General features: G+C 47.1%; 1 protein-coding gene across 1 annotated transcript in view; it reads right to left on the bottom strand.

Moving 5' to 3' along the window:
- prss59 (serine protease 59, putative) overlaps nucleotides 1-24,634 on the bottom strand; it is an 84,559-nt gene extending 59,925 nt beyond the window's left edge. Inside the window, exons 1-2 of the mRNA XM_085991984.1 lie at nucleotides 24,375-24,634; nucleotides 5,039-5,188 (exon numbers count right to left, since the gene is read on the bottom strand). Of these exons, the coding sequence (XP_085848110.1) occupies nucleotides 5,039-5,188; nucleotides 24,375-24,563 (339 nt within the window). The 5' untranslated portion in view covers nucleotides 24,564-24,634. The remainder of the gene's footprint in view (nucleotides 1-5,038; nucleotides 5,189-24,374) is intronic.
- Nucleotides 24,635-25,003: the final 369 nt, after the last annotated feature.

The raw sequence follows: 25,003 nt of genomic DNA, 5'->3' as shown, positions 1-25,003 counted from the left end.
CAGCTCAGAAAATGGCACTGCGCAAATTTTAGAGGGTAGTATAGAGGTGGGATCTGCACATGGTAAGTCACCGGGTAAGAGTGGGCTGCAGCCAGGCCAGGGGGAAAGGGTAGCCCGGGTGCCAGCTCCCCAGAGGGCGAGTTCACACATGAGTGTTCTGCTGCACAGGACTCATGGTGACTTCAATGGGGTGGCCTTCAGAAGAAGGGTGATGGGCATGCGCACAGAAATGCTTGGTTCAATGGCAGGCCTGTCAGCGAACCTCTCGTCAGTGTCAAGGAGCGTGGAGGAGTTCGGCTCCAACATTGCACTGGGCTTTGCACAGAGCTTGGTGCCCATGATTTCCAGAATGGAAGTGATGGGCAACTCCATTAGAACACTTATGGATCCAACCATGATGCAGGGTGTGAGGGGTGATGTCTCAGCTTCCATTGAAGCACAAGCAGAAACCACCCAACATCGGAGTGCTGCACTGGAAGCTCAGACTGAAGACATGCAGGCTCAGCTTGCTGCCAAGCAAGCTCAGACTGATGCCATTATGGCTGGTTCTCCGAGTGTGGAAAGGGGCTTGCAGGTCTCAGAGCAGTCCAGCAATCTGTGCTCCAACAGATGGCTAGTAATGCTGAGGCGCTGCCCCAGGGGAATGGCAGTGGCTCTGTGGAGCAAGAACCTGCTGTCCTCTCTTAGGATGGCAGCATTCATAGAATCATTGAATCATAGAAACCTATGGCACAGAAGGAGGCCATTCAGCCCATCGTGTCTGTGCCCGCCGAAAAAGAGGTATCCAGCCTAATCCCACTCCCACCCCTGCCACTCCGCCAGTGCCCTTGCTGATGCCTGTCAGCCAGCCAGCCCAGACTGCTGCCGCCCATGCCGAGGTGGTGCAGTCTACATCCGGACCTTCTAGGCCCAGAGCTGCTTGAGGTCATCCTGCAAGGCCATCTGTAGTCTCTCCCATGGAATGTCAGCAGCCTTCCACCAACCATGCTGCAGCCACTGGGGTAGCACTGCGTAGGAGCACTAGGACAGGCAAAGGAACATGAAAGACAGACACTAAGGGGTCGATTTTCCCGAAGCTGTCGGGAAGAAGGTGGGACTACAACTTTCGGGTTTTAGTCCTGCCTACATCGACGTCCGGCCAATCCGTGCGATTTTCCCTTGATTGACCTTGTTGAGCCCGCCCAGCGGGCTCAGCAGGCCAATTAAGGGCCACCCGGCAACAGGTGACGTCACAGTCTGCAATTTCATCTGTCAAGAGTTCTTGACAGATGAAATATCAGTGTTTCACAGCTGTTTGAAGCTGCCAAACACTGACAGTCTGAGTTATAACATGAGTCCTTCTGCCAGACTCAGTTAGAACTCTCAGCAGCACTCAAAGCTGAAGGCTGTCACTTTTGACAGATCGCAGCCATCTGTCCCAACGCCTACAGGAAGAAAGGCTGTTAAGGTAAGTACGGTAAGTAAAAGTTCTTTACACACTTTAGACACACCAAACACACTTACCTTTGCACTCATGCACCCATCACTCACCTGAACACCGACATCGCGACCCCTCCAACTCCTTCAACCCGACGGCCCGCCTGCTCTAACCTGGCGTGGTTTGGAGCCGTCGGGAATCCCACACGACACCCCTCAAAATAGGGATTAGGCTAAAAACTGCCTGTTAACTATCTGTTAACAGGCAGTTAATTGGCACTAATCCCTTCCCGCCTCGGGTCGGCGGGTTCCAGTGCGGGGCGGGTACCCGCCGCCCCTGAAACTTGCATGGAGTGGGGTTTTGGGCGGGATGGTGTCGGGGCCCCTGAATTCAGGATTTCCCCCCCCCCCCCACGCGCCTGAAACCCCGCCTGACGGCTCCAGGAAAATCGACCCCTAAGGGAATGCACAAGGGTTAGTTGACTTTGTTATGTAGTTTTGGATTGATTAATTTGGAATGTTTGTTTTGTGGTGGCTCTCATTTCAGCTTTTTGCCCAAGAGGAAGCTGTGATGTTCTATGGCAGAGGGATGGTAAGGTGGGGAAGTGGTGAGCAATGGCAATCTGGGCTTTCATTCAAGGGAACCTGATTCTGATGAGGCGCTCAAAGACAGCCTGTCCAGAACGGGGTATGCTGCATGCCTCCACCCTTTCTCCTCCACTTCCTCCTCCTTTTGCTCCTCCTCCTGAAGTGGTAGCAGAACCCGTAGTGGCAAGGGCTGTACCCTCATGATGGCCAAGTTGTGAATGATGCAGCAGACCACCACGAAACGGCACACCCGCTCCGACATGTACTGGAGGGCTCCTCCCGAGCGGTCAAGGCAGCAGAACCGTTGTTTGAGCACCCCGATGTCTGCTCGATGAAGTTCCTTGTGACAGCATGGCTCTCATTATATGAGTGCTGGCCATGAGTGGTGGGGAATCATCAGCCAGGTGTAGAGTGGATAACCCTTGTCTCTGAGCAGCCACCCTCGGGTTCGACGTGGTGGCTGGAAGATTGCTGGTACACCGGACTGGCGCAGGACAAAGGCATCATGACTGCTGCCAGGATACCGGACATTTACCATCATGACGTGTTGGGTGTGGTTACATACCAACTGCACATTAAGTGAGTGGTAGCCTTTGCGGTTGCAGTACATCTCAGGATTGATATGCAGCATCCAGAAAGCCACGTGTGTGCAATCGATGGAGAAGCCCAATATCCTGGCAAAGCCACATGCGCACTCCTCCTGCTTCTCTCTCCTCAGAGAGAAGACAATGAAGTCCCTTCTCCTGGAGTACAGAGCCTCCCGAATGCAGCAATGGATGGCAAACTGAGAGAAGTTAGCTATGTCTCCTGCTCCAGACTGGAAGGATCTGGTGGTGAAAAAATTGAGGGCCACTGGCAGCACTATCGTTGCCCTGCTCTAAGGCTGCAGGTCTGGCTCCAGGAGGTGACAGAGTTTTGTGACCACCTCCTTGGTGAAATGGTGCCTCCGAATACACTGCTCCTGGCTTAATTGCAGGTAGGAGAAGTGCTCCCTGAAGACCCTAGGTGGGTAAGGCCGCCAGCTGAGTGCCCTCCTCTTCCTCCTCCCTCTGCAAGCATCTTGTCCTCTTTTTTGCTGCCTCTGCTCCATCTCCTTGTCATGCTCCAGCACGAGGGGGACTGCAAATAGAGCCCCCATGACTGGGAGCAAATGGTCTGACCAGAACACTTGAAAGCAGAACCAAAGCCTTCTTCACTTGCAGCACCAGCCCTTGTAACCTCACCAATTTTATACAACTGTAGGAAGTTCCAAACAGTTGCACAAACTTACACAGAGCCAGTAGAAATCAAAAAGCAATTCACCTGCAAATTGTTGATGATCCCTTTAAATAGCGCTGGTGGGGGGTCCCCCATGTAGCTGAACGTACTTTCAGCTGTTTGAGGGAGAAATTCGGTTGATAGCGCCACCGATTAACGCCTAAAGAGGCCGAGAAGTGGGGCGCTAGCCAATTTCTGGGCGGGCGCAGGGAGCCTAGCCCCATATTGAGCATGTATTTAGCGCCGGCGCAAAATCTTAGCGCCCGCTCATGGGCGCAGGCAGATTATGACGTCATTTGAGTGTGCAACGCCTTTTGGGCGCCCCGGACCGGAAATTCAGTGGCACCCCCCTACGTAGCGCCTGGCACTATTAGTGACAACTTACCTGGAACCTTACCCAATCGCTCTCGGCCTGGTGGGGTGTTATTTAAAGGGCACTGGTGTGGTTTAAAAGCAGAAGCCTTTTTGGCTCGCAACTTCTTCGAGAGCTACAGAGAGTTGCTTGGCTGCACACTGCGAGCCATTTCCCCACTGAGCCAACGCTGGCAGAGGAACTTCAGCCTTCTGACCATCACCTTGCTGTTGGTGAGCATTTACAACGGCAAAACTTTCTTTGCGCACTTATTATGGGGGCTGCATTGGAGGGGAACGTCCTGCTGCTGAATCATCTGGAAAGGGCACAGAGATGCATGGAGAGAGGGGCAGGCATGGCCAGACGGAGGAGGACCAACAGGCATCGCCACACCAGGCCTTACGCTGCCAGGGTTTTCCGACAGCAGTTTCCTACAAGAACATGTCGGAGGAGCAGTGTATCAGAAGGCTGCGCTTTAGAAAGGAGGTGGTGACTGAGCTGTGCCAACTGCTTCAGCCAGATCTGCAGCCTCAGATAAGGTGCAGGACATCTCTGTCGGTGGCTTGAGGATGACTGTTGCCCTAAACTTCTACGCAAGCGGCTCCTTTCAGGCCACAACTGGGGACATAGCCAACATCTCGCAGTTTGCGGTGCATTGCTGCATCTGTCAAGTGACTGATGCCCTGTTTAAAAGGAGGCGGCAGTACATCTCCTTCCCAATGACCCCAGACAAGCAGCGGGAGCGCGCAAAGGGCTTCGCTGCAATAGCGCACTTTCCCATGGTGCAGGGTGCCATTGACTGCACGCACGTGGCTTTGCGGGCGCCTGTAGAGAATCCGGAGGAGTTCTGCAACCGCTAGGGGTTCCATTCCTTGAATGTCCAGCTGGTCTGTGACCACCGACAGCTGATCCTCGCAGTGAATGCGCAGTTCCCAGGAAGCAGCCACGACGCCTTCATCCTGCGCCAGACTTCTGTTGCAGACCTTTGAGGCCCCGGCTCTCCCAGGAGGCTGGCTTCTCGGGGACAAGGGCTTTCCTCTGTGCCCGTGGCTGATGACCCACCCCTTTAAGAGCTGGCCGGCGCCAGTGTGTCTCAGGGAAAGTGATTACTGACAGCACCTGCGCAGCGCCCCGCCGCCGCGAAATTGGGTTGCGCCGCCGGGTTAGCGCCTTAAGAGTCTCGTGCAGCGCTTGATTTGGTGCCGCAATCACCCTCAGGGGCGCAATGACCCAATATCGCGCCAGGTGGCGCTAAATCACGCCTGGCGCTAAGCTTTGCGCTTCGCCAGTACTAGCGCCCCAAATGGGGCTATACCCAATTTCTCCCCCTTTGTGTTTTGGAGAGGGCTTTCAGCCGAGTGGTGATGTCCAAAATAGCAGGTTGTGCGTCAAATTGACGTCATGATCTGACTGATTAGCATTTACCAGGCGAACGCAGGCAATGGCCGCGCTGCCGACCTGCTCAAAATGGCTGCCGCTGCAGGCCGTGCCAGAAGTGGGCGGAAGCAAGATGGCCATCATTTTTGTGCTGAAACCGGCCTTAACAGCTGGCAGTAAGGTGCCAAATTTCACGGCCTATGAATTGTAAAAAAATAAGATATATGGGATGTATCACAGTTCTGTAATCTCATTATAAAATTCACTCAAGCTTGTGATTTTGACATCAGGCAAGTCCTTTCCTCACTTGGAGCGCTGTGCTTTATAAAGTGACTCCAAAAGGCTCACAGTAGATACATGAATGTTCAGACAGCACTGCAGCAGTAAAAACTGGTCTGTCAATACCAACAGAAAAGAGTCACAGATATCTGCAGCCTTTGAACATATAGGGCTAGAATTTCCCAGGGCCGTGGAGGCGGGAATGGAGGCATGTGGGGTGTTAAAATTGCGAAATCGGGGGGGGGGCACGAACCCACCCTGCCCCCAACCCGCCTCCATGCCCATTTCCCAGGAGGCGGGTACACAACATGTGCTGGGAGCCGCCTCCCCGAGGCGGGAAGGGGATTAGTGCCAATTATTTTTAGCTTAATCCCTATTTTTATCTCTGAAGTGTGGGCTGCCCGATGGCTCCAAACCATGCCAAGTTAGCGAGGCGAACCGTCGGGCTGAAGGACTTGGAGGGTTCGAGATGTCCGGTGTTCAGGTGATTGATGGGTGCATGAATGCAGAGGTAAGTGTGTTTGGTATGTGTAAAGTGTTTAAATAAGTTTTACTTACTAATGCAGGCTTCCTTCCTTCAGGTCTCGGGAGTCCCTCAGCCCACCGGCACAGAAAGCAGAATGGCCGCGAGCTGTCAAAAGCTGCAGCCTCTGCTTTCTGTTCTGGAGAGATCTCTAAATCAGCCTGAGAGGAAGGAATTAACTTAGAGATTGTCAGTGTTTGACAGCTTCAAAGAGCTGTCAAATGCTGATATTTCATCTGTCAAAAGCTCTTGACAGATGAAATGTCAATCTGTGATGTCACCTGTTGCCAAGTGGCCCTTAATTGGCCTGCTGAGCGGGCTCAACAAGGTCAATCAAGGGAAAATCGAGTGGATTGGCCACAACTCGATGGAGGCGGGACTACAACCCCAAAAGTGGGAGTCCCGCCTCCTACTCGCCTGCATTGATAAAATCCAGCCCATACAGTGCAAGAAAGGAAGGCTTATATGGTCCTTGCTATGGTAAGCAAAAACTTTAAAAAGGGACATGGTCAGATATTCCCCATTTGAAAATGAACATTTCTTGATAGGGAAAGGTGAAAAATTTTTGCTTAAATTGTGATCATGTTAGAAACTTTAACGAAGAAACACTGCCCTCAAATGGAACAACAAAAAATTTCACTTAGCAGAAACACGGGCAGATATCTGAGTTATGTGGTCATAAGTACAGTTTGATTATCCACAGACTCTTGCAGTCTTTGGCAGTGACAGTCTTCTGGTACTTTGCCCCAGTGGACACGTGAATCTAGACATAGAGGGCAGAATTTTCTGAGGCCCAGCACCACTGGCAGGGCCTCACGTACAGCCGGCAGCTAATCAAGAACTCTGCAATTCTCTGATAAGCTCGAAAGGCTCAGAAAATTCCACCCAGAGTCAGTAGGTTCTTTGATCCTTTGATCAAAGCTGAGGCCGAGCTTGTTCTTACTTGATGTCCACATGCATGCACTTTCCCAGAAGTTACAGGATAGCAATCAGGAGAAGGAATTCTCATCCTAGTGTACAAATCCCCCCAATAGCCTCGGCCCTCCCTATCTCTGTAACATTCAGCCCTACAACTCTCCGAGATCTCTGCGTTCCTCCAACTCTGGCCTCTTGTGTATCCGCCACTTCCTTTGCCCCACGATTGATGGCCATGCCTTCAGCTGTCTAGGCCCTAAGCTCTGGAACTCCCTGCTCAAACCTCTTCGCCTCTCCACCTCTCTCTCCTCCTTTAAGACGCTGCTTAAAACCTACCTCTTTGAACAAGCTTTTGGTCAGCTGTCCAAATGTCTCCTTCTTTGGCTTAGTGTCAATTTTGGTCTGATTACACTATTGTGAAGCACTTTGGGACGTTTTATACATTAAAGGCGTTATAGAAATGCAAATTGTTGTTGTTGAATCTTGGTTAGATTTTTTTCTCCCCATCCTTAGCCCTATGGCAGTTTACGCCAACTATAGAGCATCAATAGCTGCAATTATAGTAGATGCTGACCATTTGTTTCACACTAGTAAATCCTGTTTCAAAAGTTTCCACTTAATTGCGCTGTTTTTTTCAGCGCAAACCGGTGTAACTGCGCAAAAGATCGCGGAATTTTAAGCGCAAATTATGTTCAGCGCAACTCGAGCTTCAGCGATCTATCAAACTAATTAAAAAAAACATTACGTTAGAAGCAGCCCCACCCACAAAACCAGCCACATCCCCAGAGTGAATTGATCACCATTGGGAGTTTCCGCTAATTGCCCCCGTTTGCAGGCCTTCGAGGAGGCTCTAAAAATTAAACTGGTTCTTTTGGGCGCAAGACACTAATAGGCACCTTTTAAAAGCTTTTTGAATGTAATTTTTTTTAAAATTTACTACAAAACTGATTACTGTACCGCAATATAACTAGAAAATGGTTTGGTATATATTTTAAAAGTCATTTTCAGTGATTTAAAATTGGGTTACTCACAGGTGGTGGATTGATCCTGATTTAAAATGCTTATTTTTTGTGATAAACCCATTTTCGGCTGTTTTAATCAAGCTGCACCTAGTTACCACTCTTAAATATATCACGGAATATTTTTTAAAGCAAATTAAAAAAAAATAATGATACCCAATTACGTTGATTCATGGCAGATTTTACGTTCGGCGATATGCAAATGAGTTTGAGTAGAAACACTTCTCAAGACGGGTGCAATATTGAGCACAATTTGCGCCCGGATCACCAATTGTGCCCAAAGCAGAAACACAATGGCCCGGATTTCGCGATGAGTAATGATGATGAACTGTCAGCATTCGCCATTATTACCCCTCTGAAATTGACTGTAACCTCAGGAAGTAGCGCATGCGCAGCTAAATGCGGAAATCCTGAAGTTGCGGTCAGTCATTTACTGATTCGACACAGGCTGCGCTGTGGACCCAACACCCCCCACCCCCCCCCATAGCCAGCAATCAGTGACGTCTGTGGAACTGACGAAAACTTAAGCTTTTCCGCGCTCATATCGCTGTTAAACACCCCATTAAATATCAAGCCTTGTTGGAATAGGTGTAACTGGTGTAACAGGTTTTAACAGTGTATTGACTGCTAAACAACTGTTCTGGTCCTGAAAAACTGATTTTATTTTTGTGGAATGTCAAATTTCTCCATTATGATAAAAATTACTAGATTTTAAAAAAAATAGAAAAACATTTTTAAAGTTTGTTTATGATATTTCAGCCTCTACCTTAACCCCAAGTGTATGATCCAATCTTTATTTCGCTGTCTGTAACATTTTTTTAAAGTGCAGATAATCAGTGCTATTTTATTTCCTGGTTTGCTGTCTGTGAGAAGTCTTCAATGTGATTGGCTGCTTAGACAGCTTGATGATGTCACTGCTGCAGTATGCTCTTCAAAGTCAGTGACGATCGCCGTTGCTTTGCCGCTGACCGCAAATTATGGGCCTATAGTCAAAAAACTGTAATTTTGTAGCCAAGATTTTTGTTACTGGCCTGTCCACTTTTAAACTACACAATCAGCTTAAAAGGAAAGGATTGCCGATCAGGTACTGTAATTTAATAAAACCACCACTGAACCTTCTACTTATGTTTGAGCACCAGAATCAGCATCCAAGAAGTGGAAGGATATCAATCCCACATTGACTCTGGAACAGCTGACCATAGACAGCATCTGAACTGGTCTTTTCAGTCCTGGAGACCTGCCACCATGGAGCCCCATGAGACTGTTTAGGTAAATGGAGAATATCTTCTCTCAGGGAGAAAACATCTCGATGTCTTCCCCCCACCCCACACACACAGATGCACACACATACAAAAGCACCCTATTTATGGGGAAGTAATTTAATTTGGTCTCACCCCCAGAATGCTAACCTGTCAGATGCTGGTAGTGTGCTGTGATTTCCAAAACTATTTATTTGAAAACAAGTCAATGGACAGAACAATGGCAGGTGTATTTTAATACAAATGTAAAGTACTGCCCTGAGGAAGGGAAAATGGGCAGCACATCAACTCCAAGAATAGTGTTGAAATAGCTATGGAGCATGAAGCTGAAATAGACCTACGAAGCAGAGTAGAGTCAAAGTTCAACATGTCCAACCAGCAGCAATCAACAAAGCCAGTAGAATTTAAAAACCAAAAAGCTGCCGATGCTGGAAATATGGAACAAAATATGAAAATACTAGAAACACACAACAGATCAAGCAGCATCTGTGGAGAGAACAGATGAGGTAACAGTTCAGGAGTTCACACTAGGGAGACATTCAAGCACTGGAGGCAGTGCAAAGAGCCACATGGCTGATCCCAACCTTAGAGGTCTGAGTTATAAGGAAAAACTGGAGAAACTTGGGCTTTTATGCCTTGAAAGTAGATGTCTATAGAGGTATACTAGATAGTAAATGGCATGGAAAAGGTAAATCAAGAAAATTACTTTGTGTGAGAAGGAGAGGGATTGGCAAAAGAACCAGAGGCGATACGAGGAAAAACTGGTTTACACACGAGTGGTTCGGATTTGGAATGCACTGCCTGATAGGGTGGTGGATACAGATTCAACAGTAGCCTTCAAAAGGGAATTGGATAAATACTTGAGGATGAAAAAATTGCAGGGTTATGGGGAAAGGCCGGGCTGGGATGGGGGAACTAACTGGATTGCTCTTCGAAAGTGCCAGCGCAGACTCAATGGGCCGAATGGCCCCATTCTGTCCTGTATTATTCTATAATTCTATGATTTTATGGATCCTGGGTTCAAACTAGTAAACGGGAAATTCAGGACTACTATCAGAGATTTTTTATTCGCACACTTTGAATGCATTCTCAGATAGCACAGTAGAGGCAAAAACCCTGGAATCATTTAAGAACCAATTGAATGCTGCAATGAGGGGACTTTTGGAGTCCTCACAAGGGAGACATTCAAGCACTGGAGGCAGTGCAAAGAGCCACATGGCTGATCCCAACCGTAGAGGTCTGAGTTATAAGGAAAAACTGGAGAAACTTGGACTTTTATGCCCAAGTTCTGGATTCTGGATGGATGAACTAAGATGGACTGACTGACCGTCTTCATCTGCAATTATCTTATGAACTTGAGAAGTCGTTGACGTACTGTGATTCAGAATGCAGCTCAGTACTGGCTTTTGAAAGGGTTAGCCTGACAGCAGATTGATGTTGCTGTACAGAGTACTCCAATATTACCTGTCTGTGAGCTTACACTATTTATAGTGCAACCTGTTTTTAAATAAGTTCAAGTAACTTCATAAAATGCTTCATGTTAAAGTTATATATTTTTAGAATCTACCATACTTACTGAAAATCTCGTGTTATCTGGTTGTACTTGTCAGTATTTGACAACAACTCTACTAGAGTGTCAGAGGCATCCTTCACTAGCAGAGGACATAGAGTATTATAACTTTCCAAGGAATAATTAACCACCTCCAAGTACTCTGAAAAATATTGAAAATGAAGTCCCAAATTTATTTCTAGTTTCTCTGGTGTCAAGTTAACTGAAAATAGAAATGCTGATTGAAGGTGGCAGTAAACTCTAGAAGTAGTGTAAGTATATAAAGGCAGCTAGTCAGGTTGTGACCAATTTAAAACGTCTAGAGGCACAAATGAAACAGTCAATCAAATGCTACATGTTTTCCTTAACCAGTCTGGTACAGAGATTCAACTACTAACCAGAGCTTCAGAATAATGACGACCAAACTTGTTCTAAAAATCTCCTAATAGTGAGCTCTATTAAAATCAACCACAGAAGTTACTGCATTAGTATGTTCATTTGATATTCTAGCATGCTGTAAACTGTACATTAGACAAGAATAATCTATTCACACCAAATAACCAAATAGCCTGGTGTCCTGGCCAATATCTATCTCTCAAAAAACACCACTAAAAACAGATTATCTGGACATTTATCTCATTGTTGTTTGTGGAACCTTGCTATGCACAAATTGGCTGCCCCATTTCCCTATATTACAACAGTGACTACACTTCAAAAGTACTTCATTTGCTGTGAAGCACTTGGGGACATCCTGAGGTTGTGAAAGGTGTTCGATAAATCAAATTCTTTCTTTTTTTTTCATCCCAAGTCAGGTAAAGCACAGCCATATCTACAGTGAGCTCCTTCTACATTGCCCTAATAATATGCCTTAACGACAGCCTCAAAACACACCACACCATTGTGACATGTTTTTCCACTCCAGCATTCTTACAGCCTCAATGGGTGAGAAGTCCAAAATGTGTCAAGTTGATGGCAGCTTTGTTCTGTAAATGAGACTGTTCCAATTTCATTGGAAAAATAAATGTTATAGCCCACACTGAACAAGATGATTTTTATCTCATCAATCTGAGCTGTGTTGAAACCTGGTATCTGAAAGTAATGCATTATCCTTACGTCCCACCCAATACCATCTCTGGTGAGTTTATTATTATATATAAGGAAAGTATAAAATAAATGGGAATAATCTTATAGCTAGCTGGTTTACTTATATTCAAATAATAATTGCAATACTATATCATTTCAATACTTTTGAATATATTTTGAATATTTTCAATAAACACAATGGCACTTGCCAATGCAGTGGTGCAAATGCTAAAGCTGCATTCATACTGCTGCTACTGATCTGAGGCTGGCAGCTTCAGTATGGGTTCCAGCTAAGGCATATTCCATTTACACTACCTGGCTGAAATCCAATTTCCTGTCCAGGAGAGAGATCTGTGCATGTATGGTTGCATGTTTGAAAAACCACAAAAGCATCAGATAACAAGGTCTTCAACTCAATTTAAGAGTGTGTTTTATAATAACCAGTAAAATAAGCAACTGCAACGCCACTTGGTTTTCTTTTTCTCTCCCCCCTCCCCCAAAAGAACTTGTTGAATTTTGCCTTATACACCCAACTTCCTCCTCCCCTTCTTGAGAGGGGAGGAGCCACAACTCCACCTTCTCATCACCCAGTCAGAAGGACTATAACGATAGCAAAATACTGCGGATGTTGGAAATCCGAAATAACAACAGAAAATGCTGGAAAAACTCAGCAGGTCAGGCAACATCCGTGGACAGAAATTTGAGTTGACGTTTCTGTAGTGTATGTACCCGTCTACCTTTAAGGGAACTATTGAATGTAACCGTTCACCTTTAAGAGGACTACTTTCGGGTGGCACTATTTGTTTGGCTTCTGTATACTGTAATACCGATAGTGACCACACCAGTATATAAGTGTTGTAGCAGGATTTCTGGGGCAGATTCGCCCGGACCTTCGAATAGTAAAGACCTGTTTGTTTGTTACTTCTGAAGTCTGTGTATTTATTAACTGCACAACCCACAGACTTTACAGTGGCGACGAGCCCGATCGTACCCTGCGGCAAGATTACCATAAGCAACGAAGAGCGTCGAAGAGAGACAACCGCCCTCGTCGTGCTACCAAAAGAAAACACGAGGCTGCAACAACAGAAAGCAGGAAGACTAACAACAAAAGCTGTATCAACAACAGGCACTGACTACCCTTCTGCCACGGTGCGGAGTGAGCCGACCAGCAATAAACAAGGCGGCCGAAGAGACTGTGAGTAGGGGAAGGTGTAGAAGCATCCGGAGGATAAGGGCAGAGCACTCGACCTCGGTCGAGGGGGAGCTGTGCCGGCCAAAAGTCGGGTCCAACGGCGTCGGGTGACAGCCGGACCGCGATTGGCGGGACAATCGGGGCAGCGACCGCAGCCACGAAGCGCTGAGCCTGCGAGTAGGCGCGGGAAGAGAAACCCAGCTGCAGCCGGGGAGGGAAACACCGGTCTGCGAGAGGGCTGGGGAGGCGAACGGGAACCGTGCGGGTGAGAGCCGGGTGTGGAGAGAGAGACTGCGAGGAGCCGGTCCAGCGGCTGAGCTGTTCTCCACCAACGGGGTACTCAGAGCCGGCAAAACCGAACGTGCAGGAGTGGGTGAGAGACACAGCCGAAAACGGGGTGAGAGACTGCGCGAGAGCCAGTCCAGCGGTGAGCTGTTCTCCACCAACGGGGTACCCAGGGCCGGTAGCATCGAACGTGCGGGTGAGAGAGACAGAGCCGGGTACGGAGAGAGAGACTGTGCGAGAGCCAGTCCAGCGGCTGAACTGTCCTCCGCTAACGGGGTGTACCCAGCGCCGGTAGAGCCGTGCGGGCGGGAGGAAAAGACATAGCCGAGTAATGGGAGCTGTGCGGTAGCCAGCCAGCGGCTGAACCTGTCCGCTGAGGGGGAAGCGTACCCCTTCCACCGGGAAGAAACGCGGGAAGCCGCCATTAGGCGGAGAAGACGCCAGAAGCGGGAAACCGCCATTGAAGTGGGCGGGGCGAGAAAGGAAGAGCGGGAAACCGCCATTTTCGCGGGAAAACCGCCATCTTGATTGACATACCGCCATTGAAGTGGGCGGGGAGAGAAGGAAAGAGCGGGAAACCGCCGATTTCGCGGGAAAACCGCCATCTTAGTGTAAAGTATGCGCATATACTTGATACAAAAAGGAAGAGACAGCTTGGAAGGGTTTAACTTAGGTCCTTACTTCATACCCACAGGCGGGAACTGAGGGGAGATCAGTACCCGCAGTACTATTTATACCCCTATGGCCAGGAGTGGTACTACGGTATCACTACGCCCTACAAAGTAGTGCTGCCCTGGCCATAGGGTTAAAGTAGCATACATATTACATACACAACATTCCTCCCCTTTTAATTAAAACGTACCCGTGCAATTAAGTCAACAGATGCACCATAACTAGGGCTAATAACATTTGGTAACACAACATACATAACATATTTACATCAGAGTTGTCTACCTATATATATATAAAAAGAAACATGTTATAGATTCAGTCTCTGAGGAGGCCTCCTGTCTCGACTAGGATAACGTCTTTCTCTAGTCGGTCTCGGTGTAGGCGGCGGTACTTCCGTCACCACTTCATCGCTGGAGTCGTCGGTGTCTGATGGCACATCCTGTGCCGTGGAGCTCACTGGAGTGCTGAACTCCTCGCCATCCTGAGACTTCTGTAGCGACGAGCTGGGCCGTGATTCCGCTGGAACAATGTGCTGAGACGTTTGAGGTAGTGAATCAGTTGGGTTTCTGGACTCCACAAGTTGATCAGCATGTCGTCTGATTATGCCGTCCCCTGTCTCCACTGTGTACATCAAAGGTCCCTGGCGGGCCTTTATCGTACCAGACCGCCACTTTTCATTTCTATAATCACGGGCCAACACTTGCTGCCCCACCTCGAAGCTCCGTGTCTGTCTGTCAGGAGCCCTACGAAATACTCGGTTTTCCACATATCTCCGGATGTTTGGTCTGAGCAATTCGAGGCGAGACCTTAACCTTCTATTAAAGAACATGACGGCGGGGGCCTGGTTGGTCACCGTATGTGCAGCATTACGGTACGCGAATAGGAAATTGTCCACCTTGTGTTGTAGTGGCAACCTTTCCTCCCCCATCGCCTTGATGGCCTTTTTAAAAGTCTGTACAAAGCGCTCTGCCAGCCCATTTGTAGACGGATGATATGGTGCGGACGTATAATGTCGCACTCCATTCCTTTTTAGGAATGCTTGAAATTCTTCTGCCACAAATTGTGGCCCATTGTCCGAACAGACTTGCTCGGGCACCCCATTTCGGGCAAAAATGGTCCTTAAGGCTGCGACCGTCTTTTCGGCTGTCGTTGATGACATCTTTATGACCTCCGGCCATTTTGAGTGGGCGTCCACTACAATAAGGAACATCGCATCCATGAAGGGCCCAGCGAAGTCCACGTGGATCCTTTGCCACGGCGTTGAGGGCCACTCCCACGGATGTAGTGGGGCTTGGGGTGGTACGTTCTGTACCATCTGGCACCCTTGGCATGCTTTTGCTACTTCCTCGATGTCCCTGTCAATGCCGGGCCACCAGACGTAGGCTCTGGCGAGGCTTTTCATTTTGACACCCCCCAGATGACCTTCGTGTAAGTCCCGCAACACTTTATGTTGTAATTTTTGAGGGACCACCACCCTGGCTCCGCACATCAATGTGCCCCGGCATACGGACAACTGGTCCTTCCTTGCCGAAAACGCCGGCAATGATGCGTCACCCTGCGCCGGCCAGCCTTTCACGGTCAATTCGTAAACCCTTGCCAGTGTCGGGTCATTCTGTGTTTCCCGCTCGATACATTGGCTGGTGATGGGCAAGTGTTCCATAACCGCCGTATGATATATTTCCACGGGGTCCTGTACTATCTCTTCGATCTCTGCAGGCAATGGTAGCCGCGACAGGCCATCCGCATTGCCATGCTGTTTGGTACCCTTATATTCGATAAGGTACTGGTGTGCTCCTAAGAACAGTGACCATCTCTGTAGCCTTTGGGCCGTCATCAGGGGCACCCCTTTTGTTGGATTAAATATGGACACCAACGGTTGATGATCCGTCAGTAGTGTGAAACGTTGTCCATGTAGATAGTGGTGGAATTTTTTTACACCCCACACCAGACTGAGGGCCTCCCTGTCGATTTGCGCATAGTTTCTTTCGGCTGTAGTTAACGACCTTGAGGCAAATGCTATTGGCCTCTCCGTCCCATTGGGAAATTTGTGTGACAACACTGCCCCTATACCATACGGGGAGGCGTCACATGCCAACCTCATTGGCATTTTTGGGTCAAAGTGTGCGAGCACTTCCTTTGATGTAATGAGTTGTTTACCCTTTTTAAAAGCAGCCTCACACGCTTCGTCCCAATTCCAGGAGACTCCCTTTTGCAGCAATGAATTTAGTGGATGTAAAATGGACGATAAGTTCGGGAGGAACTTATGGTAATAGTTTATAAGGCCTAAGAATGATCGTAACTGAGATACATTCTCAGGGGGCGGGGCCTTCACTACTGCCTCGATCTTTTCTGGGGACTTATGCAGGCCTTCCTTATCTATAATGTGACCACAGTATGAGATACGTTCCTGGAAAAACTCACATTTCTGCTTGTTCGCCCTGAGTCCGTATTGTTGCAACCGCAGAAGTACTCGCTCCAGATTAGCGAGGTGGTCGTTATCCGTTTGTCCTGTCACCAGGATGTCATCCAGGTAGCACTGCGTTCCTGGAATGCCCTGTAGGACCTGTTCCATGGTCCTCTGCCATATGGCTGGGGCGGACGCCACACCAAATACCAGGCGATTGTACTGGTACAATCCCTTGTGGGTGTTAATCGTTAGGAGCTTTTTCGAGTCCTGCTCCACCTCCATCTGTAAATAAGCTTGACAAAGGTCAATCTTCGTAAAGTGTCTACCCCCAGCTAACGATGCGAATATGTCCTCTATCCGCGGCAGCGGATACTGTACCGTGTGCAGGACTGGGTTAATAGTTATTTTAAAATCCCCGCAAATGCGAACCTTCTTTGGTTCCCCCGGCGTGTTATTTGCAGATTTCTTTATAACTGGGACGATGGGCGTGGCCCACTCGCTCCACTCAATCTTTGTAAGGACACCTGCACTCTCTAAGGCATCCAGTTCTGCTTCCACAGCTGGCCGGATGGCGTAAGGCACCGGTCTGGCCTTACAAAACTTGGGGTTTGCGTCTTGAGCAATAGTTATTTTTGCTCTAATGTCCTTTAAGGTCCCCAGCCCTTGTTGGAACACCTCTGGCGTTTTTGCCAATATTTTCGACAGCCTGCTTGTAATGGTTGCATCATCCTTGGTGGTCTCTACTTTTATCTCGTGTATCGACTTCCAGTCGAAATGGATTTTTCTTATCCATTCCCTACCCAAAAGTGGTGGTCTGCCGTTTGGTAGGACGTATAAATAAAGTCTTGGCACTTTTCTGCCATTGTATTTAACTGTTACTTGCATTTTTCCCTTCGGGTAAACTTTTTGTCCCGTATATGTTTTTAATTTGATTTCGGTATCCTTTAAGGGAATGCGTTTGAACAGCCTGTTATAATCTTGTTCATTAATTACTGATAGGGCTGAACCCGTGTCCAGCTCCATATTAACTTCGACGCCTGCTACCTTCATTTTAACCCACATTGTGCTGTGGTCCTCCGTTTTGTCTACACCATATAACTTGAGACATCCCAGACCTTTAGGCTCTGCTTTTGTGCCTTCCTGTGACTCGTCTGAGCTACTGTCAGATATCTTATGTATTTTTGTCCTTGCCTTGGTACTGCTCGGATTGCCCCCACTATTGGGTTTCGTACCCGACCGACAAACTTTCGCTATATGCCCCTTTTTCCCACACTGCCGGCATATTTTATCACGAAACCAACAATTACTTTGGTCGTGGGTGGTTTTGCCACAACGGTAGCATTTACCTTTGTGAAATGTCACCTCATGGGTGTCATAGCCGGTTGTATTTTGTCGTATTTGGGCAGCACCCTGTGCTGCTGCTTCATGTGCCAATGCTATTTCTATCGCCTGATCTAGGCTGAGCTGTTTCTTGGCCAGCAACCGTTTTCGTGTACTCTCATTTAACATGCCACAGACAAATCTGTCTCTGATCGCTTCCGCCAAAAAGGCTCCAAACTGGCAATGTTTGGACAACCGTCTGAGCTCAGCTAAATAGGCTGCCTGCGACTCATCATTCCTTTGGTCGCGTCTGTAAAAGCGGTACCTTTCCGCTATAAATGGTGGCTTAGGGTTTAAATGTTCCTTTAACGTATCAACAATTTGGGCATACGTTTTGTCTGCTGGCTTTTCTGGAGTAAGAAGATTCCTCAGCAGACCGTATGTTTTTGCCCCCATAGAATTTAATAAGGTTGCTGCCTTTTCGTCATCTTTCACCTTGTTTACTATGCAATAAAGCTCATGCCTTTCTACATATGCGTCCCAATCTTCTATGTCGGCAACAAATTCTGACAACCGAGCTTCTTTAGCCATTTTTAAAAGTACTGAAGAGGTTTTCCCGCCTTTTTCCACTAGATGGCGCTGTTATTTTTTTTTCTAAGAGAAAAACTTTCCCCCTTTTGTCCACTAGATGGCGCTGTTCATTTTAAACTGCTGAAGAGAAAAACTTTCCCCTTTGTCCACTAGATGGCGCTTTTCCCGCCTTTTCTCCCTCTGCTGTCAACGACGTCTCTCCAGGTTCGTTATTTTTTTTTCTTGCAGCTCCCGTTATTGCCACCGCCGCTATTACAACGACCTTCCCCTCTCGTGGCCCGCTAGTCCTCGTGGCTCCGTTTGTTCCCCAGATCGCCTGCCCGTTCTGGCCCTTGCAGCTCGCGTTCCCCAGGAAGGATTGCAGTTTACCTGACCCTGGGTGGACTTTTGCCCCGTGGCTGGAACGCCCGTTCAGCCTCTTCTCTCAGCTGCCGCAGCCTTCGCTGGAACCTCTCTCTCTCGCTCCGTTGCTGCCGCTCCTCCTGAACTGGGTGGCCTCCTTCGGTCGACGCTGGACTCTGCAGGCTGGTAAGAAGCTTCTCTCCCCGTACTGCTACCGATCCTTTGTTGCACCTTGTACTGGTGAGTTCGAACGTTCCTAGTCGCCAGTGTAAAGTATGCGCATATACTTGATACAAAAAGGAAGAGACAGCTTGGAAGGGTTTAACTTAGGTCTTTACTTCATACCCACAGGCGGGAACTGAGGGGAGATCAGTACCCGCAGTACTATTTATACCCCTATGGCCAGGAGTGGTACTACGGTATCACTACGCCCTACAAAGTAGTGCTGCCCTGGCCATAGGGTTAAAGTAGCATACATATTACATACACAACACTTAGAAACAAATAAATAAATAAGAAATACTGGTGCTGCTCCCAAGGGAAGAAAGATGCCTAAGCGAGGGAATATTAACGACTTTAATTCTGAAATAGAAGACGGGCCACGTACGTGGAACGCATAGAGATCTATTGTGAAGCCAACAAAATAGAGGAAGACGACAAGGCGATAACATTGCTAAACTCGATGGGGGCAAAAACATACGGGCTCTTGAAGCATCTAATAGCACCAAATAAACCAGCGGATCAGACCTTCGAAGAGATTGTGGCTGTGCTGAAGGACCACTTGAACCCCACACCGCTGATGCTGGCTGAACGATTCAAATTCTACGCAAGAACGCAGAAGAAAGACGAAAGCAATGCGGAATACTTGGTCGAACTGCGTAGGCTAGCGAAATACTGCCAGTTCGGAGGGAATCTGACAGAAGCGCTGCGGGACAAGTTCGTATGCGGATTGTCCAAAGAAGGGACGCAGAAGCGACTACTGGAAGAGAATGACCTCACACTGGACAGGGCTGTCCTTATAGCTGCATCGCACGAAGCCGCAGCGAAAGGAACGGCGGAAATGCAACTAAAGGCGGCGGCACTCGGGGTGGACTAAATTACTTCAAGCACAACAAAATGCTACCGTTGTGGGAAGACAACGCATGACCAGAATCAATGCTGGTTTAAGAACCAAGAGTGTAGGAAATGTGGCAAACTGGGTCACATCGCGAAGGTATGCCGGTCCGGGAAAAAGATCAATAATCAAAGGAAGCCACCACCAGAAAAGTACAACAAGGTACACAAGGTGGCTGAGAAGAGTTCAGACGAACAGAATTCAGACTCAGACCCAAATAATCAGGAGCTGGGTAGTCTGAGAATCCACAATGTGGGTAAAGAAACGGATCTACAGGCCATCTGGGTCATACTAAAAATAGCTGGAGTCCAAATAAGAATGGAGCTGGACACTGGATCAGCTCTATCAGTCATCAACCGAAGGGACTACCACCGGCTATTCTCTCACATACCTTTAAGAAATACCAAGTTCGTATTACAGACATACACGGGGCATAACGTATACCCCGTGGGGAAAATAAGAGTCAAGGTGAGAGATAGGGGTAAAGAACACCCAAGAATGAGCTTGTACGTATTACCTGAGGGAGGACCACCACTTCTAGGACGGGAGTGGATTAAGAAAATAGACATGGAATGGCATTACCTAAAAGCCATAATGAGGGAGGACTCGGTGCAAGCTATTAGCTCAGATTCTGAAATGGATGATGATAAGACCAAGTCGAAAACGAAGACAGGCAGAAGGACTTATGGTATCAAGAAGAATAAAGCTGCAGAGCAGAACTCCAGGTTGACAGAGAATTCTGAGCCTGTTCAAGCAAAGGATTCATCCATGATGGAAGAACACCGAGCTCGGACGCAAACTTATGTCAAAGTACGACAACAATTAGAACAGTTGAGTGATCGTCTCGTACAGGAGATGAAAAATATGGAAAAGTTCTGGGACACCGAATGGGGAAACCTGGAAAGACTACAGAGACAGCTAGCTCAAGCAGAGAGCGACCATAGAGCCATCATGGTCAAATACCAATCACATTCCCCTGATGCTGTTCAGGAACTAGAATATTTACAGAATGAACCAAAGGAAGAGGAATCTTCAGGGAGCCAGGATTTTATTCCAGTTCTTCTTTACGACTCCTTACAAGCAGAGTGTGAGAAGTTGAAAGAACAGTATGAACAGGCCCAGGCTACAATTCTGGAGGGGGTTAACTCGGCAGCCTCCGAAAAGCTAGTTTCAGTAGAAGCATATGAACAACTAAAGGTTGAACATGAGCAAGAAGTCCAAAGGCTGCAGGAAATTCTTGATGAGCTCAAGGCCAAGACAGACTCATCGATAGAAGCTCCATCCATAGATGAGCAATTAGAGGTGAAAATCATGGCAGAGCATGAAAGACAGGATGTCCAAGAACTTATAAAAACATTGAAGGACACCCAAGACAAATATGAGGCGGCAATGTCTGAGGTTCAACAACTTGAAGAACAGATTCAACTGGGAATCCTTGCAGTGGAAGAACAGGACACTGTAAGAATGGTCCCTGAACATGAACTAGAGAGCATCAGGGCGCAACTTTTCCGAGCGCTGAAAGCCAAAGTTCAAGAGGAACGTAAGGTGGAAGTATTGGAGAAAGAGGTGGATGAAATGGAGAAGACTCTGATCCACCGTGTTCCCAGGGAAGAGTTAACGGTCGGCCAACTCCTTCATATGCTGAAGGACAAGACTCTACAAGGGGAACAATCTGAACACGAGCTTCAATCTTCAGGGGGAACGAGTTCGGAGCTCTCAAAAGTCACGGAGATAGCTGAGGTGGCAACACAAATTTTACAAGGATGCCAAAAGTACGTTGAATCACGTCAAGGTGAACAGAAGAAGGTGGAAACCGTTACTTCAGTAGAAGGGTTAAATAGCCTGATAACGCAATTACCGGTGGAAAGGAAGGTATTGAACTCACAAATGAGGTCCATCGTGAAGGAATGGCAGATAACCCAGGAAGAGCGGGATGAATATGAATGCATGAAGAAGGCTTTTCAAGAAAGATGTTTAGGGAAGGAACCACCGTCAGCTAACGTCCAGACGGGTGAGGAGGAAGAAGAAGTCTCTCTCGCTGGCCTAACTCAGGACGAACCTGAATATTACCATGACCTGTTGAGTGACACTGAATATTATGAGGATGTGGTCTGCCCAGCTTGTGATGAAAACTCTCAAAGTGCTGAAATCCGGATGAAGCACTTAAGGTCTAAGGAACCTAGAGAGTTGGTGGCGCTACAGCTGGCAGCCGAGAAAGGAGCTCCGAGAGTTTCAAAAAGGCAGAAAAGAAAAAGAAGAAGCAGAAGATAATAACTGTCTAAAATATTAGCACTTCTACCATTCCAGGCGGGACATTACGAAAGGAGCTAAATTAGTTGAAAAACTGGTAAATGTCAAGACAGCCAGTTGGTTGTCAAAGTCCGCACTGCTGGTTCAACAGGACGAAAGTTCAAGCTGCTACGTCAAGAAAAAGGCTATGGAGGAGTCACGCTAGCCAGGTGAACCGGCTACCCCAAAGAAATGTTGTTCGGAACGAGTCAAGATCAGAGACTGAATCTATGAACTGTTTCCGCAGAGACGGAACCTGTGAACTGTTTCCACCGAGATTATATTTGTAAATTGTTTTATATGACATTGACTCCACCGAGATTATAGCTGTAATTTGTTTTATAGGAAGTTGAAGATATGTATGTTTAACGGGGACTCTGTAAGTAATAAGCTAAAAAGGGAGGATTGTAGTGTATGTACCCGTCTACCTTTAAGGGAACTATTGAATGTAACCGTTCACCTTTAAGGGAACTACTTTAGGTGTGGCACTATTTGTTTGGCTTCTGTATACTGTAATACCGATAGTGACCACACCAGTATATAAGTGTTGTAGCAGGATTTCTGGGGCAGATTCGCCCGGACCTTCGAATAGTAAAGACCTGTTTGTTTGTTACTTCTGAAGTCTGTGTATTTATTAACTGCACAACCCACAGACTTTATAGTTTCGGGTCGAACCCTTCTTCAAAACTGGAAAGAAAAGATGGATCGGAGGCAGGGCTGCGATCGGACAAAAGAATAAAAGAAACAAAAGAAGTAAAAAAGAGACAATGAAAGGTGTTAGAAGCTAGACGAGATGGTAATAGGCTGAGATTGGGTGTAAAGTGTACTGGCAGGGCAAGGGATAGCTGCCAGGTGTGAGAGTGAAACAAAAGGAAAGGGGGGGGGGTAGGAACAGCACCTCATCTTCCGATTAGGCACTCTGCAGCCTTCCGGACTCAATATCGAGTTCAACAATTTCAGATCATAACCTCGGCCCCTATTTCATTTTTTCTTGTAATTTTTCCACTCTTTTCCCCCCCCCCCTTTCCTTTTGTTTCGCTCTCACACCTGGCAGCTATCCCTTGCCCTGCCAGTACACTTTACACCCAATCTCAGCCTATTACCATCTCGTCTAGCTTCTAACACCTTTCATTGTCTCTTTTTTACTTCTTTTGTTTCTTTTATTCTTTTGTCCGATCGCAGCCCTGCCTCCGATCCATCTTTTCTTTCCAGTTTTGAAGAAGGGTTCGACCTGAAACGTCAACTCAAATTTCTGTCCACGGATGTTGCCTGACCTGCTGAGTTTTTCCAGCATTTTCTGTTGTTATTTCAGAAGGACTATAACCTCATCACACACTACATTGTTAAAGAAGGAAACTGTATGCATAATAACCAGGCAAACACAGACACAAACACGTTCCTGAAATAACTAATATATCCTGTGTACTGATGATGCAATTAATCATCATTTGCACAATGTTGGAAAATGAGTTGCACTGTGCTAGATTATATCCATTTAAGACAGCAGCAGTGAGTAGCAAGTTTTCAGTTAAAAGAAAGTCAAAAGAAAGAAAGACTTGCATTTATATAGTGCCTTTCATGACCTCAGGACATCCCAAAGCGTATTACAGCCAAATTAAGTACTTTTGAAATGTAGTCACTGTTGTAATGATAGAAACACGGCAGCCAATATGCACACAGCAAACTCCCGCAAACAGCAACGAAATAAATGACCAGATCATCTGTTTTAGGTGTTGGTTTACAAACATACAAAATTGACAGGCAGGAAAAGACCATCTGATCCATTAAGCCTGCCCATGGGATTAGGGATAAATTTTGGCCAGGACACTGGGAAAACTCCACTGATCTTCTTCAAATAGTGCCCTGGTGTAGGAGTCTCTGCACTCCTAACAAAGAATCTATAACTTACTGGAAGTTAACAAACTGAATTTATTGTCTAAGAACTTTACAAAACAAGAAACTACAGGAGAAGCTCAAAACAGGTCTTTTCTCTTTCAATCCACACGAGGACTGGCTGGCCTCGCCCTCTACCTCTGACGTCATGACGTCATCACGTTTCCTGCCGAAGGGGACGTCACGTGACCCACGTGGTGACGTCATCGCGTCAGATCGCGATGTTGTCGATCTAGCTCTGTTTAACCAGAGCCAACTTGAAAGGTAATAACATTGGTTACAGACAATTAATGCTAGAGGTAATAACATTGGTTACAGACAATTATGTAAGTCACTGTAAGAGTCTCTTAGTGGTTTTGCCACACTGGGATGTTTTACATCTACCTGAGGGGGCAGATGGGGCCTCTATTTAACGTCTCATCCAAAAGACGGATTAACTTCAGTGAAACAGCAGCTCAATTAATAACATAGTAGGTAAATGCAACACATGGGGTGGTACTCAATCATATAGGCAAGAAGATCCTAGGTTCAAACCCTACTCTGTGCCGAATAAGGAAAAAGAGAAAGCAATTAGGATTCCTGGTTCTAATTTTTACTTCATTAAGAGTCAACTTCCTCAGGAGAGTAGTGGAGAAATAAACGCAACACTTACAGCTTTAATAACGGATTGGCAGTACTCACCCGGAAAGTTGACAACAGCCTGCACTGGTGCACTGGATGCAACGGCAGCATGGACCAGATGTGGGTACTTCAGTCTAAACCATGCTGCAAGGGATCCTGGATAAGAACCTCCAAAAGCAATCCACTTGTTGAGCGAAAGGTTCATTTTCACATCCACCATAGTTCGAAAGTGGGCAAGGTCTGCGAGTGCCTGATCACTACGAAGGTACAGAAGATTTGAAATGCTCAAGTCCCTTGAAGAAAATTTCAACAAACACAGCAGAAGAGGGTTAAGTTTTTTAACGTTAAGCATGCATTTTAAAGGAAATTCAGAAATACTTTTACTACTCACTAATATCAAATTTCACTTTAAAATTCAGCATTAGATCAAGAGAAACAAACTACAAAAGTGTACTTGAAAACAGAACTTTTGATCATCACTCTGCCCTTTGTATGAAATCCCAACCTGAATTATTGCTTGGAGGGCTTTTGGCACTGTAGAATTTGACCGAGTGTGGCACCAAGGATCCCTAGTAAAATTGAAGTCAATGGGGACCAGTGGCTGAAGTCATACCTAACACAAAGGAAACGGGTGGGGTTGTTGGGGGCCAATCATCTCAG

This window comes from Somniosus microcephalus, chromosome 6 (genome assembly GCF_052327205.1).
Source record: "Somniosus microcephalus isolate GS21.2 chromosome 6, FLI_Smic_1.0, whole genome shotgun sequence".
In the NCBI taxonomy this organism is placed as follows: domain Eukaryota; kingdom Metazoa; phylum Chordata; class Chondrichthyes; order Squaliformes; family Somniosidae; genus Somniosus; species Somniosus microcephalus.
Note: the sequence above shows the minus strand (reverse complement) of the source record. Positions and strands in the feature narration are given on the sequence as shown.